Genomic DNA, 17,036 nt, shown 5'->3' on the forward strand with positions numbered 1-17,036 from the left:
AACACGAATGGCAACTGAATGAAAAATGAATGATGGCAACTGGAAAGCATATATTCGCTCAAAGACCAGCGGTACGCTTATTTTCTTCCTATGCGCATAATAATTTCCCAACGTATCGCCAAGAATACAGAATTCATAAATGTATGATAAATTTTTGGCATGAAAATTATTCTCTGCTCTGAAGCATGTGTAGCTGAAAATTTGTCGATGGCGAAACCAGAATAAAATGTTATTTTTTTTTTTAATTTTACATTCTAAAATATAACATTCTTAAGAAAAGTGCGAATAAAACTTTGTTCATATTTTAAGATAGCGAGCACGAATGCTTTCTCGTCATTTAGCTTTTAAAAGTATGTAAACTGCCTTTATTGAAACTTATGGATTAATAAACAACAAGTAAGTGTTTGAACTTCCATAATTTACGGCCAAACGTTAAAAGCACGGTATTCTAGACCATAAAAGTCTTTCGCTTACCATATTTTATCAATATCGCTGAATTTAGTTTTAGTTCGCTATTATTTGAAAAATATGAACAGCGATCGAAGAAATAAAATCATTGATCCGAATAAATAATTTATAAGCACATTTTAATAACATTTCAAGCTACTTGATACCTTTCTGAAAAACGGTTGCATTGATAGAAATAAAGTTCATATATTATAACTCTTGAGACATATATTATTATCATGAGCCACTACGTTGACTGTTCATGATAACGTAGTGGCTACTTGTAAATAACATAATGGGAAGCTTTTACTTTGATTTTCGGGTCAGTAGGTGATGTATTGAATGCCGATTGCACAAAATACTGACTTTTTTGTGAATTTAACTCTTCGGATCATGCGATTATAAATTTGTAATATTGTTTTAATGCATATACATTTCCATAGTAAGTAGGACAATTATTTCAGATTATTTAATGCATCTTGAGTCAATATACTCGGCCGTCCTGAAATTCTTCTTAACGAATTTGGTTACTTTGGAAATAAACATGGCTGTTGTAGAAAATACAAGAAATCTGACAACATCTCTATTAGAACTTGAGATCCAACGGTCTTTCTAGAAGATTCGATACACTGTCCAAGGGATGATTTAAGTCGAACTCGTAGAAAGTTTTTTTAATTCTCTTCTTACAATGTTTCATCGCAGAGCGAGCTCTCCTGTTGTTTCACGCTGAACGAATGAAACAACGCTGTACTGCAAGTTAATTAGAAATATTATTATCTGATAATATATTATTTATTGTCTCAAATAGTGTCTATGTGAATGTCCCCGGGTATATGCTTGTGACCTTGATTTCAAGTTGGCTAATGGAAAAAATAATTATTATCTGTTGGATAGCAATTTTGTACTTCTCACTATATATTCACTAGGCAGATTTCTGTAACAATATGTTCTCTCATTAACTTGATATAGAAAATTTCGAGAAAAGATAATACAGTTGTTTTTTTCTCACAATTTGATTGTTGATAAAATTATTAAAAAGTCTAACAATATAGATGTGGGTAATTAATTTCACGTGATTAGTTTCTTTTTCAAACAAAAGTTTGATTAAATAAAATTTAATAGCACTCTAATGTTGTTGTTTTTTTTACAGTTTGTGATTTGACATTTTTTAGCTCTAAATTAAGAAAATAAAGTCTGTAAAAGGTTCTACATTTATGTTGGACATATGGATTTCCATTCTATCAATATAGGTCTTCTTTATAGGAAGTTGTAAAACTGATACACTTTCGGAATATTGAACACTGGATACAAAAATCACTCATCATATAGATTTCACACATTATCATGCATATATTCAGGACACTTCGAAATGAATAAATTACACTCAGAATTCTAATTTTATTTAAACTATTTCGCATTTAATCGCATATTATATTAAAAGATAAAAGAAAATAATTTAATTTCTCTATATAATAACGTTTTGTAAATTAAAACTACAAAAATATTCTTTTAAAAACTCATTGCAAATTAAAACAGAAGTTACAAAAAATATATTTTTCATTATTTTTTTATTTCAATATAAAATCTTTTAAAAGGAAACATAAATAATTTATTTGGCTATTTTCTAAATAAAACTCTTATTTTCTTTCTCGAATTTTTGTCATTTTTAAATTTAGTCAAATTTACTTGCTTTAATTCAAATTTGACTTCGAAATCTTTTCTTGCAATAACTTATAATATTGATTTTGAATCTAGAATAAACAGACTAACTTAATGAATAAAATTTTTTATTTTTTCACGAAGAAAGTTTAAGAAATGGAATAAAATATCATCTGTCTTTTATGCAGCAAACTCTATTAGCATTTAATATAGTTTATTAAAAATAGGTAAATAAATTTTTATCGCAGATATGAATCATAATTCATGACCAAATAAAAGCTTCAAACACATTTTTTATTAATAACCATTCAATCAAATAAACTTTATTAATTCTAATTTTATAGCTATAATTGTAAAATACAAATTTGAAACTACCTTAATTTTTTTATAATTTCTTTATAGTCTTATATTTTATGAGACAAGACAAATTTGTTACTAATGATTTTCACCATTATTAATAACTATTCTCGTATTTTATAAATTACCTTTTATTCAATAATATTTAAAAAAGGAATTTTTTATAATTTTTTTTAATTTATGTTATTTTTCGTTTATTTTACATGAAAATAAATTAGCCTAATTTGGCCTCAGAGTCGGAAAAAAAAAATTTTTATTCGAAATTCAGCATTTATATGAATGCCAACAAATGAGAGAATAGTTCGGTTGTTGTTTCTAATGGCACTTATCGTTGACAAGTCCACTAAGGATGTCGCCGATTTTAAGCCGACGGAGCGTCTCTTGCTTTTTAAGTAGCGTTATCTAGGGCCAAGAGTGCGAATTAGCTACTCATGCGTCACATTCGCTTGCAAAGCCTCTTTTTACGTGGGGGGGGGGGGTACATTTGCACATGTCACAGATAGAACACGGAAGAAGAGCAAGAACCAGGATGCCCGAATGACGAGAAAGACGCTCTACCCCTATGCTAGGAAGCCGGCAGAACGTATTTCTTTAGGTATGAATTGAATGAATCAAACAGGTGAAAATAATATTTTCGAAACATATAATAGGCTACAAAAGTTTAAAAACTCAGCAATCAGTTACAAAACATTCCCATTTTTAAAATTCATCTTCATAGATATATAAACTACTCTTATAATATAAAAGTGTTCTTGAAATTTCAAGAAAGTCGTTGGTAATTAAAACTGCATCTATTAATGAAATGTTTCATTCACCATTGAAAAACTACACCACTCGTTACTATACTATTTCTTTTACTCTATAATTAAAATCATCAGATCAGAGCAATTTCATGCAACTCTGCAATCATTGCAACCAGTTTCAATTAAAGCAATCAATGGATCCAATTTCAATCAAGACAATCATTGCGACAAATTCTTATAATTGGTAAGAATAATTTAACCTATTTATAAAAGTTTCAAGTAGTTATTTAAGAATGTTATTTGTAAAGATAAAGAAATATTTTACTCATTCGATGAAGTACATATATTTGTAATAGAGAAATGTACGTGGAATGAGTTGGCGCAGTTAAAAACGAAATGTAAACAAATATTTTTGTAATTTGACGAAATCTGGTAAGAATCTATGTAAAAAATAATTATTTTTCCCTAATTTCAACGCCGAAATCGCGTCTCATATATTCCGTTTAATTCGGCTGGTGATTTTATTAAAGAGTTTGAATATGTTTGATGCTCTTAAAACATTTAAATATTTTTGATGCTCTTAAAACTTTTACATATTTTTGATGCAATTAAAGAGTTTAAATATTTTTGACGCTATTAAAGCGTTTAAATATTTTTAATGCTATTAAAGCGTTTAGATATCTTTGATTTTATTAAAGCGTTTAAATATGTTTGATGCTATTAAAGCGTTTAGATACTTTGATGTTATTAAAGCTTTTGCATATTTTTGATGCTATTAAAGAATTTAAATATTTTTGATGCTATTAAAGCGTTTAGATATCTTTGATGCTATTAAAGCTTTTACAAATTTTTGATGCTATTAAATAGCTTAAATATTTTTGATTCTATTAAAGCGTTTAAATATTTTGATGCTATTAAAGAGCTTAAATATTTTTGATTCTATTAAAGCATTTAAATATTTTTGATGCTATTAAAGAGCTTAATATTTTTGATTCTATCAAAGCGTTTAAATATTTTTGATACCATTAAAGCGTTTAAATATTTTTGATGCCATTAAAGCGTTTAAATATTTACAGTATATTTGAACAAATTTAGATACATTATAAATTAATTTATGATTAAATTTAGAGCATCAAACGAGCTTTAATAGAAAAATATGTGTGACAGAAACAGCTTCAAAGTTATAGAAAAACTGTTGAAGCCTTACAAAGAAAATAATATTTCATTAAAACTGTAAGTAAAGACTATTAAATTAGTAAATTCTTCTAAAGAATGATTTGTTCATAAATATATAAAATTACTTGAAAATGAAACCAAAATATTACATCGATTTAGTAATAAATAAAACGTTTCGTTACTTTTCTTGCGAATAATATTATGAATACTACCACATACCTTGTTTAATCCATATGGTCAATAGTCCGTAAAGTATCAGAATAAAATTCATGGTTGCTTTCATAATAATCAAAAATGTTCTTCAGCTTATTGAATTATTGGCAAATGTTCTTGAAATGTCTCACTGAATCATCAGTTTATAATAGAATGTCAATTAATATTGTTCTCTTGATTATTATCAATTGTTCATATTCGGTATCTACAGCTTAACACTGGAAAGTTTTTGCACTAAAGTTCTACTTTCTTAATGCTTGATACATATATCTAACTACTTATATGTATATTTTTAACAATAATTAAATGGCATTTAAGAGAAATGCATGATATACTTTTAAAATTGAGCAATGCGATATTAAACTTCTAAAAATCGCAACGCCAAATGTTCGCAACACCACAAAACACACCAGCACCGACCACGTTGCCGGCACGAATGGGACTAGAGTAACAGCACACCCGTTCTTCGCGGCAACTTCTCCCAATCTACACCAGCACCGATCGGCATCGGGAGACGACCCTTTCTGAAAGAGGGCGCAGGTATAGCAAACGATTTGAGGGTTCGCCCGAAAAATGAGAAATCGTCTGCGGACCCAATTATAAGCTCTAAGAAACCGACAGACTTTGTGGGATGCCCGCATCTTTCTGAATTGGACGAGCGAAGTAGTTTAAGCAAATATTTGTGTATGAAATCATAATCCAGACATGTGGGTTGTCTATGGGAAAAGGAGAAATTGATTATATCGTGTGCGTGACAGGTTGTCCGTTAGGTGTAAGGTATTTGAATAAAAATTCCATTGACATGGAGATTTTCGGGGTGGAATTGGTGTAAGGGGTTTGTTTGCAAGAATACGGAGAAGTGCTTTGTTAGGTTTATGTGCAAGATATGTACTTACTTGTAGGGATGTAGTTTGGGGAGAGAAAATATGTAAATCCAGAGAAAAACTGCACTTATGTTTTAGGAAGATCGTAGCGATGAATATAAGAGAAGATACTGCCAGGAATATCTACAAAATAAAAATAATGCCTTTCATATTTCAGAATGGAAACAAAAAACAAGATTTTGATATTTTAGTTAAAATACTGACTTTTCATTAATCGTTCATCATAAATAATTGTTTTCCACCACTTACATCCATATAAAATGGTAATTTTATTAAAAACTAGCCGCCTTTGGCGACCAGACGGTTCACCATTATTATCGCTCGCTACAATTTTCAATTAAATATTGTAAGTAACTTGTCTCTTAATAACTTCTCAAACAAAACATTTTTAATCTTCAAATTTGATTGTCATACCAAACTTATACTGTTGTTTAGATCATCTCGTTCAATTTATTATATATATATTCCTAATTTGTTGTCATTTCCGATAAAACTTCAACTTTAATTTAAAGTGGAAATGCTGAGATTGCAATTAATATAAAGATATTTTTTAATAAAACCAAGCGTTTTATTTTATTTATCATTTTATTGTTATTTATTTATTATTATTATTGAATATGAGTACTGCAAACAGAATCGCTCGGTATTTAAGTCTTGTGTGAACTACAGAATATTTTTCATAATTTATGTAATATCTCACAGAATTTCAACAAAAATTTCTCAGATTCAGCATAAAATTCAGTTTTTAGTTTTGCTTTCAAAAGAATTGAAATGAAATCGATAATAATATTTCATTCCGGCCTATAAATATATTTCAAAAATTATGAAGTCTAAATTTAATGCAGTAAGGTATTATATTGTGAGAAATATTCTGGACACACCAAATTTTAAATAAATGAATGAATGTTTCTATTTTCCACGATCAACTAAGACTGATTTATGAAACTTTGAATGTTAGGAATTTAGAAAAACTCAACATTTTCATAATCTTAGGCCAATTAATCTTGAGAAACCAGCGCGTTGATTGGCGTATTTTCTTTGAAACGATCGATGGAAAATCTAAAACTATACTTTTTTATTGAATAGTGATATTCAAATTTTCATAAATCAGTCAGTTTAAGTGATTGATTTAGTTGATTGGAAACTAACTCTTTTTATTTAAAATATTAGTGTTTCAAGAATATTTTGTTAAACGTTATTTCCACAGCAGAAGCTTTATGTAAAATCAAAAATTCGTTATTTATTAGAGCATTTATTGGATCAAGTTACATAAAATATAATCATTTTCCATTTAGACCATTTTAGAAGATCTATGTCTATTACTAAAGGTTTACAAATTAGCTGTGTGAATGGATATTCTAATCATATTAAACAAAACTTGTCTTAAAATAAAACTGATTTATTGGATTAATAATATAGATAGTGTAAAAGAACATAAAATAATTTTTCTTGAATTTATTTTTTAGAAAAAATAATATTTCATATTTGTTTCATTTCCTACAGACACGTGCTGAAAATTATAATTTTGCAGATTTCATTTCCAAAAAGATTTAATTTATTTTTAATTGGAGCTTTAATCAATGTGATGGCAACACTTTGAAAAAAGCTAATCTTCCCCCACGAATGCGAAATGTGCTCGTGCAGCTAAAATTTTATTTTTATTTTGTACGAAAAAAAATGTTGGAAAAATATCGTAAAAATATTTATTTAAAAATTAATTAAAAATAGAAATTTAATTTTAAGATTAAATATTGGTATCATTTAAAAGATAAATTTTTGATCTTTAACTTGATGTAAAAATCCTTTTTGTGCGGTAATATTTTCGGAAGTTATACCAGAAACACGCCAAAATGTCGCTTATTTTTTAAATAAATAAAATTCTAATTAAAAATTCGAAAAAATAACCCCGAGGTGCACATTCCCGGCCTCCAAGGTATACAGGTGCCAAATTGCGTAACTGTTGGTCGCACGGTCTGGCCTGTAGAGCGCCATCACACACACACATTGAGCTTTATTATATTAAAAAATAATAATTTGTCTATTATAATGTATTTTATATAATAAAGCTATATAGAACAATTGTTCGATCAGAATGGAAAAATACAGGAAAATAATTAGATCAGAATAGAAAAAATATAATTGAATTGTTAAATCAGAATGGAAAAATATATGAGAATCCTTAGATCAAAAAGGAAAAATATATGAGAATCCTTAGATCAGAAGGGAAAAATATAAGAGAATTATTAGCTCAGAATGAAAAATATAGGAGAATTATTACATCAGAATAGAAAAATATAATTGAATTGTTAAATCAGAATGGAAAAATATATGAGAATCCTTAGATCAGAAAGGAAAAATATATGAGAATCCTTAGATCAGAATGGAAAAATATATGAGAATCCTTAGATCAGAAAGGAAAAATATATGAGAATCCTTAGATCAGAAGGGAAAAATATATGAGAATCCTTAGATCAGAATGGAAAAATATATGAGAATCCTTTGATCAGAAAGGAAAAATATATGAGAATCCTTAGATCAGAAGGGAAAAATATAAGAGAATTATTAGCTCAGAATGAAAAAATATAGGAGAATTATTACATCAGAATAGAAAAATATAAGAGAATTTTTAGATCAGAAAGGAAAAATAAAGAAGAATTGTTTGATCAGAATGGAAAAATATAGGAGAATTGTTAAACCAGAACGGAAAAATAATGCTATACTAAAGATGCATATCAAGCACTATGAAATAATATCTCCAAAAATAAGGACAAATAGGTCAATAGTTTAATTTTTGGATTAGACCACTAACTTTTCACCGAACGTACTCTAAAAATTAAATTACTTTGCCTGAAAAACACCATATACTATGACTACAGATTAATAAATATCATTAGGTGTAATAAATCTCAGTGAAGGTAATGCACTTTATATACAATTGCTGAGATATATTTGTGTAGAAAACTCTAAAAAAATTATCGTTTATGTTTTAGTAAGATCGTACATAAAGATAAATATAGTATAGCATTTAGCTCCAGCAGTTCAGAGTAAAAAAGAAAAGGAAGGCAATCTTAAAGTGACACAATACCCAAACTATTTAATTTACAATATTCAATCTCTTTCTATTGAATGAAAAATTTATCTTAAACGTTTCATAAATTATTTCAATTTTTGACAACGATAAAAATAAAGCAATGGTAAATAAAGCAATAACTTTTGACAATGATAAATGAAACAATAACTTTTTCTAGAGGTTTATTTTTCTACTCTGTTGCTTTCAAAGTTATAAGGATTTTCCTAATTTACTATATAAACTTTATGTTTTTGTGGATGTTTATCATTTTGCATATGACTTAATTAAGTGTACAATAAGTGCGCCAGTTGGTTAGTTTAATTTGCATGCAATAAAGAAAAGAATCGGCTAAGTTTCTATATTTCTCCTTATAGATATCAGAAAAAAAATTGCCAAACGATGTATTTAAAGAGTTTTAAAATTCAGAGTTCTTGTAATACATTTCAATCAGAGTTCAGTTTTTTAAACGAATCCTAAAGATTAATATTTTATAAAAGCAGACGACATTTTTTTAAGAAAAAAAAAGTATGAATTATGTTTAAGAGTTAAATTTAAACGAGATGATATTTTAAAACAATTATTCAAACAAATTTGGTCTGATTCCATCATTAATACTATCAAAATTCCATTTATAATAATTGGAATGAAGGAATTTGAAATGATGAATTATTCCCCTAATTAATTCCAGCATGATAAAAATTTGAAAGAATCCTAAAGATTAATATTTTTTGAAAGCAGACGACATCTTTTAAGAAAAAAAGTATTAATTATGTTTAAGAGTTACATTTAAACGAGAAGATATTTTAAAACAATTATTCAAACAAATCTGGCCTGATTCCATCATTAATACTATCAAAATTCCCTTTACAATAATTGGAATGAAGGAATTTGAAATGGTGAATTATTCCCCTAATTATTCCAGCATGATATGAATTTGAGGAACTGGAATTCACTTAAAATGGAGTTTTATGAAATATATTCCAGAAAAGTGGCTAATGTTTATTTAAAAATTAGCGAAAATAATAAGTAGAATGAAATTTAATAAACTTGTCGTAAAATCCTTTCTAGAAGCATAAAAGATTACTAGTTTAGTGATTAATTATAAATTAATTCGTGATTCCTTTGATTGTTTAATTTCACAACATAATTGTTTAAGGTTCAGTTTAATATAATATGATTGAATCTATTTACTTCAAAGATTTGTAAAAAACTTTTTTATCACCTTTAATTTACCTGTGCTGTTAATTTATATGTTACGCTAAATGTGATTAGTCCGGTGACTATACATAATCATACGTTTATTACATTTGCAGTAATATATATATATATATATATATATATTGGAATTTGCCAAATCAAAATCAAGTGCATAATAACCATCGTTGTCGTTAATATTTTCTTTTCAGAAATTATTAGAACAAGAATTCTTTCAAGTATGTTGTCATTATCATTGTTTTCCAAAAAAAATACTAAAGATTGTCATACATTTATTTCATTTTGGCATAGTAATAGTTTTTTAATTTTAAATGAGTTACCAATGCGACAGGTCAAACTGTGTCATACTCTTTTTGCCGTCTAAAATAATTTGCTTCACAAATAACCAATTATTTTTAAACGCAGATTTAAGAATATTGAGAATTTTTTAACTAACTTGTTAAAATCAATTAACATCGTTGCTAATAAATTAGGAAAAACTTTTCTTTTAATATTTTATCTTGTGTATTAGATCTCTATTTATTTAGTTGTTATGTAGTTTCAGTATAGTAATCTGTAGAATCACTGAAAAAATTGATTTATTTCGTAAAACATTATTTTTAAATCCATTTTTTTTCTCAAATTTACGTTTACAATAGATGTAAAATTTCAATATTAAAAAGAAGGCAGTTATTTATCTAAAATATGATTCAAGCTTCAAAAGCACATTTTGTGAAACTAAAACGATTTCCGTAAAAAAGTAAGTAACCTGCAGTTAAAATGCTAAAACATAGCATTGTTTCATTTTTGCGATGTTTAAAAAAAACATTCAATAAAGAATGGAGAAGGTTTTTTTTCTATTGAAATGTCAAACGCATATGCAATTTGATTGGTCTGAAAACCTCGGCTAGTTTCAAAAAAGTTTTTTTTGCAGGGGGAGGGAGACAAGGGAAGGGGGTTGTACCCAAAAATAAGCTATTAAACAAAACGTTTTTACACATAAATTAAATTCTGACAAACGAACTAATATTAACTGAAAAAAAAGTTTGTAAGGATATAATTAAACAATCAAAGTAGTACTTGCAATGTGAAAATTTTAATTTATAATAAGGCTTAATGTCATACAAGATATCAAATTACTCTTCATTCGTGGATTCGAAAGCCCACCTCTTTTGCGCAGGCATCAAGATTCGTTTTTGTAGTCAAAACAGGGATGAACCGATAAAAGAAGATTCTTACATTTAAAAATAAGGTGAACTCAGATTATCTACGGACTTGGGAGGCCTAAAAACTAAGGATAACTTGGAATATTGTCAAAAATGCACTATTTCACAAAAAAATGCTTCAAAGCAATTTTTATTTTCTGTAAAGGGCCTAAACATTAAATTGCGATCAATAAATGGAAAATTTATGTTCTTAACGTTATTATGTTATGTTAATTTGCTTTTTACAAAATAATAATAATATTTTTTATGTTTACTTGTATGTAATTGGTATGCGATTATCTATATATTTTTCTCCAAAAAAACACAATTTTACAAATAAATAAAAATAAAAATGAGAACAAAATTACCGAGCGAAGCTTGATTTTTCAGATGTTCGATGTTAAAATGGTGAAGTATTACGCATTTCAAGATTTCTTCCGTTATGTGCCTCATTATTTTCAAACAGAAAAATCTGCAATAAATTTGCCTCAATCAGATAAAAATAAGTTGTTTTTTTTAGATTGAATAAAACAGTTAAATTCGAAATTAGTGCCAAAATTCAATTTTTAATTACTTAGGAAAAGCTCATCTTTCAGGGTAGTCTCAGAGAAAGTATTCATGAGAATTCTTAACATTCAGTGAATTTTAAAATCCAAACTATCAAGAGAATTTGAAATTTTCAAATTTTTGGTGGATTTAAATTCGAAATGATGAAGAATGAAGTGTTTATTACAGTATGCGATTCGTATCTAAATATTTTCTCCGAAAAAAAAATACAGTTTTACAAACAAAAAAAAAACTGCCGAATGAAGTTCTGTTTTCCAAATATTAAGACTTGATAACCAAGTAAAGCTTAGATCTTTATCATAGAATTTTCTGACTAAGGTTTATAAAACTTTTGTTCAGTCTTTTAACCCTTTAAATGGTCATTTTTTTCTAATCATATTATGTTAAAATGTTTTTAGGCTTGAAATTAGAATAAGAAAAGGGATTCATTTAGCTTATTAGATAAATTTAATTTGATTCATTAATTAATTTGGTTAATTAATTATTAAGTAACAAATCAAGACACATCATTTTGTCTGAGATAAATAACTGAAGCATCTAAGTTTCTGACTTACTAAAAATATTTGTCAGAACTTATGCCAACCTACATAATTTCATACAAAGATTGATAAATTTGGTGGGAAGCATACTTCCCGCGGCCCTAGAAAGGGTTAACCAAAGTAGTTCGATCTAATACTTAAAATGTGCATAACAATCATATTTTTCATATCAAAATCTGGGCTCGTAAAATAATATTCCTATAAAACTATATGCAAATTTTAGAAAACTTATATCGAAAATGAACACGCTATGGATAAAAATCTTGTTCCATAAATTCATCAAGGCGAATCATCTTCCACTTTAACCAGTACATTTCTGAGAATACTTTTGAAATAAATAGAGCTGCGAGAAGTTAAGGACTTCGGATGAAGTGCTTTGCTAAATGACGTGTCATTTAGCAAACATCTCCGAAGTAGAATTGGACATGCACAAATTACTTAAATCAAAGTTTTAGAGAATATTTAGCTGACGAGCGCCAACAGTTTTATCTCCACTTCCTAATGTTGTAAGATGCAAATGGACCTTTTGTAATTGCTCTTTTTATTGTATAATTGCGAAATGCTGTAATCAACTAGAGTGATCATATAAATTTAAAGCAAATGCCAAGATTGAATAAATTTTTAGAGTTTCTAATTATGATTCTTTATTGTACTTTTGCATATGAAACTTGGATTATAAGGTGCGTATTAAAAATTGTTCGTTTCTATTATGATTGCTAGAAAAATAATGGAGATAGTAGGAATAGTAGGCAAATTAAATTTTCTATAAAAATATAAACCAGTGGAAGTGTTTTCCTAAACTTTACTAGCATAATCTCTAATAAAGATGGTACCCCAGTAAATGTCTTACATGGCATTGCCGTTCAATAGTTATGAAATATTAACCTCTCGGTTGAATTTATCATTCTTACTGAATTTATCATGCCCTTTCTTGGCGAGTTTTTTGGCGATTAATTCCTGGTTAATAGTGTCCAAAAATCAAATTAATTGATTTATATACCTTTTTCCAAACCTGTTGTAAAAATTTGGCTCAAAACGTATCTTGTACTCACAAATCTACATATCAAATTTGATATATTTAATTTATCACGTTTACATATTTCCGAAAGTACAAACCGACAGACAGTCAACCTCTCGTTGGATTTGGTTCAACATTTGATAGATATCAATACTGTAGATGTTAAATATGTGTACCGAATTTCATCCATCAATCTCTCTTCGTTTTGCTATTATAGTGTTAACTTATATAGGAACAGCCAGGCAGACAGACTTCCTTCGAACGGAATTTGCTCAAAATTGATAGAAATCTACAAATTTGATGTAAATATCATATACCAAATTTCTTTTGTCTAGCTGAAATCCTTTTTGAGTTATCTTTCTCACAAACAGACAGATGGACATATTTCAAAAATGTTTGTTTTCCAAACTCAGGGAAGTTTGAAATGTGGAGATTCATCAAAATCTGGAGTTCGAATTTTTCGACGATTACTGTACTTTCTTTATACTACATATACAAAAAATCAAAACGAAGAAAGAAAAAACACATATAAAGTTGCAATGATAACCAAAACCGAAGTGATGTTATATAAATTAACAACACTTCATTCTCTGTGATATAGCTTATAATTATTTAATCTTGCGGATATGACGTGAAATCGACGCCTGAATATAAAGCAGTCATCTACCAAAGTTTAAATAGTGATGTTTATTTAGGTAGCTTTCCTGAAGAATTGCATTTGCATCCAAGTTTCAGAAGAAAAAAAATGTTTGCTGCAAGAACCTTATGACCAGTTTTTGCCTCTCGACACTTTGTTCGACCATCGCTGGTATAAAAGCATCGTTACTTTCCTATGTTAGTGGAAATCCTTGGAAGATCATGAGGACTTTGTGCGTTAAATCGAGTTTTATATTTATATCAAGCATATGCGTTATATCAAGCGTATTTTTTTTGGTTTTCTTGTTGAATTGTATCAGCAGCTGTTTAAGCCGTATAAATAATTCCCAGAATTGCAAGTTAAAAATTAAGCTGAAGTACGGCTGAACACCACTAGTTGTTTGATTGCACATTTCCGTTTCCGGATGCCGCAGATGGGTGCCATTTAAAGACTATTCTGAAGTACGTCTGAGCACTATACTACCTGTTTGATCGCTGATCTCCAGATGCCTCCAGATTATTACAGTTCAGACTAATCTGACGGCTGAGAATTGTAATGGCTGTTTGATCGCTGATTTCCAAATTCCCCCCTGATGATTGCAGTTTAAAGATTAATCTAAAGTATGACTAAGCACTCTACTACCCGTTTGATTGCTGATTTCCAAATGCCCCCAGATAATTGTTGTTTGATGACTAATTTGAAGTACGTCTGAACACTATACTGCCTGTTTTATCGTTGATCTACATATGCCTCCATATTATTACAGTTCAGACTAATTTGATGTACAGCTGAGCACTGTAATGGCTGTTTCATCGCTGATTTCTAATTTCCCCCGGATGATTGCAGTTTAAAGATTAATCTAAAGTATGCCTAAGCACTATACTACCCGTTTGATTGCTGATTTCCGAATGCCCTCTGATAATTGTTGTTTAAGACTTATCTGAAGTACGTCTGAGCACTATATATTGCCATATATACTGTTCCATATATACTGCCTGTTTGACCGTTGACCTCCAGATGCCTCCAGATTATTACAGTTCAAACTAATTTGAAGTATGTCTGAGCATTGTAATGGCTGTTTGATCTCTGATTTCCAAATTCCCCCCTGATGATTGCAGTTTAAAGATTAATCTAAAGTATGACTGAGCATTATACTACCTGTTTCATTGCTGATTTCCAAATGCCCTCAGATGATTGTAGTTTAATGACAAATCTGAAGTACAGCTGGGCTTGCTACCAATGAGTGTGTAATTAGCACATGAATAACAAGCACCATTCGAAGGCTTTTTAACGAAATGTGAATAACTCTTCGAACAAAATTCATTTATCGATAAGAAACTTTATATTTTATCACTTATAAGTATTACAACTTACCACAAAATATGAAATCATTTATATGTAAATAAAATTTGAAATCTTATTCTGGTAATTCTTCCGGATCAGGCCTTTTAAAAAAAAACGATTCAGTTTCCCATCGGGTCAAATGAATGATGAAAATTTCAGATAGCCCTCCGTGCTGACAATGGAACTCCCCAGAGTTTGATGAAATAGGTCACTAAACCACTCTATCTTGCTATGCATTTAAAAAATCATTATAATGTCTGAGTTCCATATATGTACATGATAGTAATGTATTATACTGAATATAAAATTTTACTCTGCTGGATCCAATTTCAGAAAAAAACTATGCCGACGACTTATCAACATATCCTTATTTTTTTTTGTTTATAGGAAAAACTGTTAGGAAAATAAGTAGTTCTTTTGTTTTATAAAATATATTTTAAGTAAATAAAAAAATATTTCAAAAACCAATAATATAAATATACTTGAATATTGTTGTGCGTTTTAAGATTGTTATGATCCATTACTGAGTATGAAAAGTTTGCAAATTTCATCATCTCATTTGTATCTTGTTCTGAGGTTTGTTCATTGCACTCATACCTAGTCTATTCCATCATACCTAGGTTGGGTATAGTTTGAAAATAAAAAAGAGGAAATCGGAATCATTGAAGTATTTGGGAAGCTTCAATTTATAATTCTATGATATAAAAAATATGGAAATCTAATAGAAGTTTGGAACGACTTTTTATTTAATTTTTTTAACTATTATTTTTAATGTAAATTTAATACATGATGTTTCATATCAGATTTTTAAAGAAACTGCATTTCCATATCTTTATTTACTGTTGTAAAGATGTCAGCATTTCAGTAAAGATGTCACTTATTTTCATCGCAAAATTCGAAAACAACATTGAAAATTATCCCTTAAATTTAATTTTTTTAACTATTAATTTTAATGTAAATTTAATACATGATGTTTCATATTAGAGTTTTAAAGAAACTCCATTTCCATATCTATATTTACTGTTGTTGTAAAGATGTCAGCATTTCAGTAAAGACGTCACTCATTTTCATCGCAAAATTCGAAAACAACATATCCCTTAAAATTAATTTCATTATTCTAGGTTTACTGGTTTCAAAATTATAAGGTAACACAAGTTCGACTCTGTAATACTAAAAATAAGTAATGAACTTCCATGCGGATTTTATTAACTGGCTGACTTTGGCGTGGTGCTAGCTTGATGGCAGTACTGGTTGTACTTATTTTCTATTAAATCTTTTATGCATAACTTAATGTTTGTTATATTCCCACAGAAATTTATATTTTAAAAAACCAAACATGACAGATATCAAAGCAGCGTCATTTGAATACCTTTATATCCTTTATGATCATTGTGTGCATGAACTATCCTAATCGAGTTTAGCTTCAATTAATTAATTAATTCAAGGGGTACATTTTTTTCATGTATAAATGCTCATGACTCCTTTAAAAATATTTTCTGGCAAATATTAAAACCATGTTATTTCAATAGTTTAACATCTTCTTAGTTTACTGTATATATGACCCAACTAAATAAAGTCGTCTCATGTCATCACAGTGCTATCGAAACAATACATTTCCGGTTCATTTATCTCTTAATTTTCGCGATATCATAATTTCATTTTTCTGTTCCTATCAATCCGCATTTGGTGACCAGCTTGTTCATTGGAAATACATTTAATTTCAATTAAATCACTTAAATATAACCACATTTCTTAGTATCAAATTATCGGGCATTAAAACCAGATTATTTCAATTTTCTTATATATATTATGTTCACTGAGTATATCTTTGTATACCAATCCCATGACATCATAGCGTTATTATAGCCTAATTATGCTTTTCATCTAACTTTTAAATTTCGTGATATTGAAACTTCACTTTTTTATTCTCATATAAATTATACAAATATTAGAAAGATTCTTTCATCTTTAGCTTTCAACAAT

General features: G+C 28.3%; 1 protein-coding gene across 1 annotated transcript in view; it reads right to left on the reverse strand.

The window, feature by feature from the left end:
• The window catches only part of LOC129957562 (cell adhesion molecule Dscam2-like), a 670,734-nt gene extending 665,739 nt beyond the window's left edge, over window positions 1–4,995 (reverse strand). Inside the window, exon 1 of the mRNA XM_056069925.1 lies at window positions 4,602–4,995. Coding sequence (XP_055925900.1) covers window positions 4,602–4,665 — 64 coding nt within the window. The 5' untranslated portion in view covers window positions 4,666–4,995. The remainder of the gene's footprint in view (window positions 1–4,601) is intronic.
• Window positions 4,996–17,036: the final 12,041 nt, after the last annotated feature.

The sequence above is a fragment of the Argiope bruennichi genome, chromosome 11 (genome assembly GCF_947563725.1).
Source record: "Argiope bruennichi chromosome 11, qqArgBrue1.1, whole genome shotgun sequence".
NCBI lineage: Eukaryota > Metazoa > Arthropoda > Arachnida > Araneae > Araneidae > Argiope > Argiope bruennichi.